General features: G+C 36.1%; 1 protein-coding gene across 1 annotated transcript in view; it reads right to left on the bottom strand.

Moving 5' to 3' along the window:
• Nucleotides 1–2,396: 2,396 nt before the first annotated feature.
• The window catches only part of TMEM144 (transmembrane protein 144), a gene marked incomplete at both ends in the record, with an annotated part of 31,048 nt that continues 23,231 nt past the window's right edge, over nucleotides 2,397–10,213 (bottom strand). The window contains 2 exon segments of the mRNA XM_079770655.1: nucleotides 2,397–2,474; nucleotides 7,005–7,055. Coding sequence (XP_079626781.1) covers nucleotides 2,397–2,474; nucleotides 7,005–7,055 — 129 coding nt within the window.

Raw genomic sequence — 10,213 nt, 5'->3', positions numbered from 1 at the left:
TTGTAACTTTCAGATGTTCTTCAGGGCACATGGCAAAAAAAAAAAAAGGCTTTTTTTAAATTTTTTAATTTTATTTTATTTATTTTTTCTTTTTTTTTAAGCCCCGCCCTGCCGCGCTTCCCCCGCCCCGGCCGCGCCTCGCCTTTTTTTTTTTAATGCCATGTGCTGTGCTAGGTTTTGAGATACAAAGATGAATAAAACAACTTGCACTCTCAAAGAGCTCAAAATAAATTTGTCACATATATATAAAGCCAATATAATTCTCAAATATTTTTGGAAGAAAGGGAGACAATACAGCCTTTTCTGTTGGAAAAAATATTTGAGGTGAGTTTTATAAATCAAAGCTTTATGGTATAAGTGAAAGGCAGATTTATAAACTCTCTAATTATGTAGGTATGAATGAGTTAGAAACAGTGCTTACAAATACCTTGTTGATAAGAGACAATGGAAGAATGCAGTCAGTGTCTTAAGAGGACCTATGAGGTACTGAAGAAAATCATGAGGAATGCTTTAGGAAGTTAGGTTCTGATTTTCAGCCTATCATCTCCACTTTTGCTCCTTCCAGTTCATTTCCAGTGATCTATTTCATTAGGTCTTGATGGACAATCCCCATTTATAAATGAGAATTTTTGTTCATTTTAATGGGATCTTGTCAGGGAGAATTGTGTTAGAGATTTTATTGCTGGAGAAAAGAGTAATTTTCTGCAGGGTTTGAAGTAAAAACAGATTTGGTCACTGACCTCTTGGAGGAAGTCAAGTGGTTTGAGCCAAAAAAAGAGAGTATGATACACAGTTATTATTATTTTTGGCAAAATTCCATTTGAACAATTAGTTTTAAGCATTTCATTTTTTTCTCCAAAAAAAAATTCTTCATAAAATTGAATAGATAACTTATTTTATTTTCCCTCTCTTCCTCTAGGAGTGGAAGACAGAATATTCTTTTTTATTTTTCTAATAACCTACTTCATTGAAATCTTTTAAATATCAAAGTATAAGTCATAAATGCAAACAATTTATAGTACAAGTGTAATAAGAATCATTAAGAACACTTTTTAAAAATGCATATTCACACGTTCTAGCTCAGAAATTATAATCCATCAGGTCATTGTAGAAAACCCAAGAATATGCACTTTTTTCAACTTGTAGACAATGGAGGTGATCTAATTTGAGCAATTTAATGTTTTACAGTCCCTCAAGACAGAATATCATAGAATGGAGATGGACTCAAAGGGCAGCTAAGAATTATTAACTACACTATTAATTTAAAACAGTGAGTTCCTGGAACATGACACATCACACACTGAAATATAATGATTCCAAATGTTAGTTATTTTTGCTTTAGTTGTTATTTTGAATATACACTAGCAAAAATAATTGAGAATTATAATTGTTTCAGATCAGTAAAAATGTTTTTTTTTCCTTTTTATTAAATTTATCAGGGTGATACTGGTTAACAAATTTATACAGGTTTCAGGTGCCCAATTGTACAACACATAATCTGTGCACAGTAAAAAAAAGTATAAAAATGGCTATAAGATGAAAGAAATCAAACACAAAAGGGTACATACTGATGTTATTCCTTGTACCTTAAACTTTAGAATAGACCAACGTAATCTAGAAAGGCAGAAAACAGATCATCGGTGGCCTGATCTTGGGGGTTAAATACAAGGGGGCATAAGGGAATATTTGGGGTTGCTGGAAATGTTCTGTATCTAGATTGTAGTGGTGTTCACATGCGTGAGCATTTGCTGGAGCTCAGAGCACTGTACACTTAAAATGGGAGCATTCCATTGGATATAAATTACATTTCATTAAAGTTGATTAAAATAGGCTATAAATATATTTCTGAGGTTTTTTTTTTTAATGAGGCTAAGTTTGTTATACAACTTGATTAGGTAGCTCACAGAATCTCCAGCAGGACCACAATATTGGGCTTGGAGGCTACACCGTCAGGAGCAGCACATCCTACCACAAGGACGGCTAGGAGAGTGAGTTTCTGGCTTCTATTTGTAGGAGAGGAAACTCTTGAGTTGGAAAATTTCCCAACTTTGTCTTTTTCATTTGTGTGTGCATGTTTGTTTTGAAATTTTTAAAAGCACTAAAAAGAATAAAGAGCACCCTTAGATGTAATGCTGTAAGAATGTAGATATTTTAGTCACCCCCTAAAGTCATACCTTCACAAATAGTTCATCAGAAAATTTTTCATTTTTATACTTGACTGCGAATGTTTTCCTTCATTCTCACATTTATGAAAAAAAAAAAATCATTTACCCACTCCAGGATGAGTTGAGATCCATTTGCGGTATAATCTCTGTTCTCAGCATAATCTGTCAAGTGTCCAGGAGAGGCCTTCTCTTAATCACTGCTGCCACCTGCTGGTCATGTGGTTGCTAGATTTAAGAAAAAGCAGTGCACAATGCTCCAGTCAAGATGATGCAAAATGCAAATATCATTAATAGGTAGTTTTGTTGACCCTGAATAATAAAGAAGAATGACTGTAATTAAGAACACCTGAATCAAACACACAAAAACACACAGATTCTTAAGACTACTAGGACCTTATAACCATCTTCCTTAGCCACCTACATGTTGGTTTTTTTGTTTGTTTGTTTGTTTGTTTGTTTGTTTTTAAATTTCTCTAAGTAATCATCCAGATTCCCTTGAAAACCCATAAGATCAATGAACTGGGCTGGGAAAGACGGTAGCAGGTTGAAATTCTAGGTAGAAATTTAGAGCTTTACGTGTAAAGCTCTGTTGTAAGAGAAAGCATGATACTTGCCAGGTGCTGAAAGGTCAGTGTGACTAGAGCGATGAGCGTTAGGTAGAGGCAAGGTGAGGTTGGAAGGCTGTGGGCCTGATCATACAGGGACCTAATAGGTCACGTCATGCTTTTGAGTTTTATTTTTCTGAGCAATGGAAACATATTAAAGGAGCAGACACAGCTAGATGTGGTGAAAAGACAGGATTTGCATTTGATAAAGCCCACACTTTTTTTTACAATGGTGAACAGATTGGAGGGGGCCAATAAGATAGATGGAAGGAGACCAATAAGGAGGTGACTACAGTCCTCCTGGGGAGAGATGATAAAGTTCAGATAAATAGACGGAGAACAATCTAAAGGGTTAGGAAGAAACAGACTAAGTCTGGCTTGTCCAGCTATATATGGGTGCACTGGTCACAGAGATGGGAAACACTGAGACTCACCTTCCAATGTAGACAGTCTATGTTTATATTAACAAAGAATATCTTCCTGTGTTAACTAGAAATATTTTGTTTCCTGCAAGTCCTATCTCTTCCCCACAAGAAAAAACTCTCAAACATTGAAAAATAAATCTCTTATATTCCTGAAGCATCTGCTTTCCTGGTCAATATTTTAGTTCCTTTGACCATTTTCTCATATGCAATAGTGTCCAGCTCCCTCTCTATCCTGGCAGTTTCCCTCTGAATGATTGATTGCCAGGTTGTCTATATCCCTCTTTAAATATAGTTCCCATTATCCTAAGGGAACGTTTGAATATCACAAAGTAAAACAGGATTAGTGCCTCTCTAATTTTAGATATATGGTCTAAAATTACATTGAGATCTCCTGAAAGTCAAACCATATAATTCTATTTTTAGCTCTTATCAAGATTTATGCCAATTAATACATAGCCCAAACACAATACAATGCATATTCCTTTTTTTTACAACTTAATAGAGAATTGGATTAGAGTGGATTAATTTGTCTGTTTGATTACCAGAAAGAGGTCTTTGTAAATTGGGTGGGAGCCAGCTGTACTGTCTGATTCACTGTGAGCATCAGCACCATCATAAGTCACTGTAATACAAGCTCTTCAAGTGCAAGACAGCAACACAAAGCCTTGCCAAGTACAGAGCAGCGTGCATGCACGCGCGCGCGCGCGCGCACACATACACACACACACACACACACACACACACACACACACACACACTTTGCATTAAGGCATTAAGTTTCCCTGACATCTTTACTCAATAAATATTTGTTCAAAAAATGAATACACTCAAATGATTGCTAAATTTACTTTAAATTAGACAATGTGATTACTGAAATAAGAAAAAAAAATATGGAGCCTCAATTAACATTTTACAAGTAATTATGTGAATATTTTGGTAAGCTCTCTATTTTATTGTCTCTGTAGACAAAAGAATAATGCTCTCAGGGAATAAAATATTTTTCCCCTTTAAGTTTAAGAATCTGTCTAAACTGCCTAGTCTCCTAAGAGGGAGAGAAAAAAACAACCTGATTATATTTGGGTCATAGTTTTCCTTGGTCAAAGGTAAATGTTAGCTCATAGAAAGATCACACTAACACTCTCCCCAAAGCAAAAAGTTTGGAACTTGGACTTTTGAAACAGCTATTGAGATTTTAAAAATACATCCTCTCATCCTTTATCTGGGGGTAGCTACTGACCTATAAATTGTTGTGGCGATAATCATTGGTATCACATTGGCTAAAAAAGGTGTGTTGCTAAAGATATAGTGAATATTTAATTTAAAATAGCTAAATATAAAATTATACAACAGGCTTCCCAAAGAGGAACAGATATCAGATATAAAAGGACATTAGAAGTGCACAACCTCCAAATGGAGCGCGGATGGCATTAAAACGAAATAAAATCATTAAATTCTTTCACACAAAAAGTGCTTGTGTCTGTTAAGTTCTTACTGCTGTAACTTGTAGACTTTAAAATATGTCTTCAAGCACTGATTCAAGACATAACTGATAGGACCTAAAAGTCAGAAAGATAAATGTTTTGCTTTTGTTTCACTCTAGGATTTTGTGGTGTTTCTAAGAAGAAATAATTTTTTAAAATTCTGATAGGATTTTGGGCTCAGTGTTTAGTTGATAAGTTAAACTCGCTGGCATGTAAAGTATTTGAAACTCCTTTAACTCAATTGTCAAGAGGCAGGTAGGCATCTGCAGTGAATGATAAGTATCACTGGACACCCTTTAAGCTTTGTTTGTAGACAGATTCGTAAGATTTTTTAACTCTAGGAAGGTCAACAAAACTCACTCTTTGCTTTCAGCTTGGCCCTCCCTCTCTTTATTTTCATATACACACTTGGCTAAACTTCAACACTCACTCTCAAATTCCAGAAAGGATTCCGCTGGGATTTTATAGGGATCTCAATGAATGTTACTGGAAAGAACTGCCTAGGAACCATAGTGAGTTGTCCCATCAAGAATACGGTGAGTCTCCCCATTTCTTCTGATTTTCTTTTATGTCCTTTTGCAGTAAAGTAAAAGATTTTAGAAATCTAGCATACTTCTTGTTGATTTTTAAAAATATTTTAATAATCTTTGTAGTTATTAATAGCATTTATTTTATACTTTTTAATTGATAATTAGTGGCATATTGGGACGATATTTATTTTACATTTATACTATATTTCAGCACCTTACTCAATGGTCTTATTGGATCAGAAGATTTTCAGCTGATATTTTTGGAAAACCCTCTTTGACTGCCTTTTAGTATCTTTCAGTGGACTCTGAGGAATTAACACGAGGCTTAATGGTTAGAGATTCTCTCAAGGGAGTTCTTATATCTAGAAAAATATTTTAAATTCAGTATCATTATTAGTGTAGTATTGAGCAAAATAATTTTCAAAAGCTTAAAATAAATCTATTCTTAGTTTGTGTTTCTTTATACCTTAACTGCAAATAAGTTCTGGTCACTAACTCGTGATTTTCTGAGGCTTCAGCATGCTACACTGAATAATAATTCTTAAGTGGAAACCATCCTTTGTGAGGCAGATGAAATATTTGCAGAGATTTATAGCGTGTTACAGGCATAGAATTATTTTTGTGGAAAGCAATTCTAACTAAAATAAATGAGAAACACGTGCATAAAAGTAACTTATGAATCTACAAATGTTTTCAGTTGTCTTGTGTATTTAAAAAAACACACACTAAGCTCATGGTCCAAATATCTTCTAAACATGTGTATTTCATCTGAGAATTTTACTCATATTATCAAATTATGGCTTCCTAAATAAAAACATTTCATTTAGAATGAATGAAATGATTTCTTAAATCTAAAATCAAAGAATCACTTTAAGGATTAGCCAGGGACACAGTTCGATTCATGGTCCTCAGAGATTAGCAGCATCAGATCTTCTTAGACGCAGGAATTACCTGCTATTATGGCTGCATATGAAGACAGAAGCTATGATGTCTACGCTGCCTTACGAGAGTGTCTGGATCACCATCAATTACACTTGAGAGGGAAGAGGTAGTGGTCACTTGTCACCATACTGTTTTCCTGTAAAATTGCTGGTTTTATTTATTTAATTTTTTAATCCTCACCTGAGAATATTTTTTCCACTGATTCTTTAGAGGGAGGGAAAGGGAGAGGAGGGGAGGAAAGAGACACACACATTGATTGGTTGCCTTCTGCATGCACCCCGACCAGGGCCAGGGACAAACCTGCCACCGAGGTACATGCCCTGGGCCAGTAATCGAACCTGTGTCCCTTTGGTCTGCGGGCTGACGCTGTAACTACTGAGGAAAACCGGCCAGGGCTAAAGTTGCTGTTTTTATGTGGAGACCTTTGGAAGGCAGGAGGACCCACATGGATATCTATTGCCAAAATCCATGTGCCTTGGGGATAGTTTAATCTTTGGGATAAAAGGAATCCTTTCTTTGTTAATCAACCATATTTTACACAAAATAAAATTTCCCTCTATCCTATTTTATTGGATTGTTTAACCAAATCTCTTTCAGAAGTCTAAAATCAACCAAAGCATTTTTCTACTGGGGGTTGGGGTGGAGAGAAACATATTTTATACTGATTTTCGTGTTTTTATTATTTTCTTTGGTAGTTAGGGATGAGAACAGATTTTGAACATCTGACCTGTCAACTCAATTCATGTGTTTTCTGCACTGGGTTTAGTAGTTAAATGCAGTTTTCAGAAAATGACATAAATATAGTATTATATACCCTTTATACATGGATCTACCCCTGTTTTCTTGTACATACCTATATTTCTTTAAACATGAAGACACCGCACATTGCAACTACAAATCCTGGACCCTTAAGAAAAATGAACTTTAATTAAATTGGTTATTTTCCTGTGACTATACTCTATGTAAATACAGTAAATTGGAGAGCTGACTTGACACTTGATAATCAAATAACTTTCTATTGTAAAAGCAATGTAACAATATTGACAGGGAAATAATATCAATCCCAACTCATCATTAAGTTAAACTAAGTAGCATTAGGTAAAAATGAAGACAGATATATATATATATACATATATGTGTGTGTGTGTGTGTGTGTGTGTGTATATATATATATATATATATATATATATATATATATATATATTGATTTCAGAGAGAAAGGGAACGGGAGAGAGAGATAGAAACACCAATGATGAGAGAGAATCATTGATCAGCTGCCTCCTGCAGACTCTCTACTAGGGATCGAGCCCACAACCCCAGCATGTGCTCTGACTGGAATCCAACCGTGACCTTCTGGTTCATAGGTGAATGCTCAGCCACTGGGCAACACTGGCTGGGCATTGATTTATTTTATTTTTTTCTTTATGGTTTTTATTTTTATTATTTTGATGATGCTATAACAGTGATGGGCAACCTTTTGAGCTTGATGTTTCAAACTTCGCCAAAAAACTGAGCATAACTCGGGTAGTGTGTCCCTTTGAGGAAAAAACATTATTTCGCGATATTTATAGTTTAAATAACATAAATGTTTCATCCTTGGCATGCGGCCGCCTCAGCGGCCGCGTGTCATCAGAAATGGCACTGACACGCGTGTCAGAGGTTCGCCATCACTGTGCTATAATATTTTGTGCCATAGAATGCTTTTCTTCAATGTGATCTATTTATAATAAAATCTATATATATAAAAGCCTAAAGGACGGTTATGACCGAATGACTGGAATGACCAGCTGACCAGTCACTATGATGCACACTGACCACCAGTGGGCAGATGCTCAATGCAGGAGCTGCCCCCTGGTGGTCAGTGCGCTCCCACAGCCAACCTCTTGTGGCCCTCCCCCTGGATGACCAACCTTCCGGGTTCCCTTCCCCCAGCTGGCTGACCCCCCCCCCCCCCAATAGGCCTTGATCACCGGCCAGGCCAAGAGACCCCACCCATGCACGAATTCGTGCTCTGGGCCTCTAGTATTTTAATAAGCAAGTAGTTTATTTTTTTTCTAGTGAACTAGTTCCTTATGGTACTAGAAGTAGGATTAATAGGAAAAATGAAGAAATTTATAACTTTCTATGACATGAGATAAACTCGTAACTGAAGAAACTAGTATGTGCTTTTGGATAAATAACATGCATATGGAAGCAGCATGTATTTAAAAAATATTTAAAAACTAATACTACTTCACAGTAATCAACTATGTCTAATAAATGCTAAACATAATATTATGAGAAGAGAGAAAAACCATGTAAGAAAAAATAAATAATGGGTTCATGAACGGGAAATAAACATAGGAATAAAATAATATAAAGGATATGAGAAGAGAGGAGATGGGGGAAAGGGATTATTGTACAGTTTGAAAACTTGATATATTAAAGGGTATTATTATTATTTTTACTTGAAAAGGGAAAAAATAGGAATTTGAATTAAACATGGTTTTTGTGGAGAAGGTATATTGTGTTAACATTTTTATGATTCCGTTTTAAGCCTGCACAAACTCTGGAAGTTTCAAATAAACAATTCCAACATGTTTTCCCTCCCCCACTACTCCAACTGTCCACATGGCTGGGTCAACAAAGTCTGACTCCACTCTGGCATGTAAGAGAAGTAATAAAAATACATTACTCTCTGTCAGCATCTGGAAAAACCAACATCAAAAGAGCCAGAGAAATAGGTCAAAGGAACTGTCTGTTATCAATGACGTAAGGTCCTAAACCTCAAAACCCAAACCAAACAAGACACATCTGGGTCCTTTAGGCAATTCTATACTGACTTTGGACAATAGAATAAGGATATAACATTAATGTTATCTTGCTATTTGCTTAAGTATTTTATCCTCTTTAATCAGGAAATGAATTTCCCTTCAGAGTACATGGTGGAAGATAATACCAAAAGGTATCATTGACCTTTGAGACTTTTTGGCTGATGATTTTCTAAATATTTGCTTAGTGCCTAAAGGTTATTGTGACGAGTAATGCGATTGTAGGAAGAAGTGCTTTGCTAAATGCAAGTATAAGTCATAGTGTGTACAGATGCTTTGATTCAGGCAAAGGAGAGCTAAATAGGAAGGGCATTCCTAGATAAGACACACAACTGCTTTGGCAGTTGGGTTGTATATTTTCCTTTTATGCATTTATACAAAATATATTTGTAAATCAGTCTTTCAAAACAAGGTGAGCTTGAGCCATCTTGAGAAGCTCAACTCTCTGAATAAACTTTTAGGCTCAGGGGGAAGGCATGGAGCAGAGATAATAAGCTCTTTCTTGGGCTATGTCGGGCTATATGGGTTTGGTTTTGTTCCCTCCCTCCCTCCCTCCCTCCCTCCCTCCCTCCCTCCCTCCCTTCCATTCTTTCTTTCTTCCCTCCTCCTCCTCCTCCTCCTCCTCCTCCTCCTCCTCCTCCTCCTCCTCCTCCTCCTCCTTCTTGCTTTTTTAATTGAATGTTATTTGCCAATAAGCAATGCAGATACACTTTCAAGGAACTCATAGTCTACTCTCCAATCGATACATCACAATGGAAATATCTGTACCTGGAAAAACAGAACTGCTGGGATTAAAAAATGTACTTTTTAAAAAATATATATTTTTATTGATTTCAGAGAGGAAGGAAGAGGAAGAGAGAGATAGAAACATCAATGATGAGAGAGAATCATTGATCGGCTGCCTCCCGCAAGCCCCCCACTGGGGATGGAGCCCACAACCCGGCATGTGCCCTTGACCGGAATTGAACCTGTGACCTTTCAGTTCGCAGGCCGACACTCTATCCACTGAGCCAAACCGGCCAGGGCAAAAAATGTACTTTTTTGATAAAATAAGAATGACCATATTTATAATTATTAACACTGGGTGATGGGTATATTTGAAATTTTCCATTAGAAAAAGTTAAAGTAAAAAAAAAATCTATTCTGCTAAGCAAATAAAAATTAAAAAGAGTGTGAGATCCTTGAGGGTAGGGACTGAATCTTTTCTGCATGTGGATAAGGTTGTCTTAAATAGAGCAACAAAAGTCAAATCAAG

The sequence above is a fragment of the Cnephaeus nilssonii genome (genome assembly GCF_951640355.1).
Source record: "Cnephaeus nilssonii genome assembly, chromosome: 5".
In the NCBI taxonomy this organism is placed as follows: Eukaryota; Metazoa; Chordata; class Mammalia; order Chiroptera; family Vespertilionidae; genus Cnephaeus; species Cnephaeus nilssonii.
The sequence above is the reverse complement of the archived record's forward strand: the minus strand, read 5'-3'. Positions and strand labels throughout refer to the sequence as shown.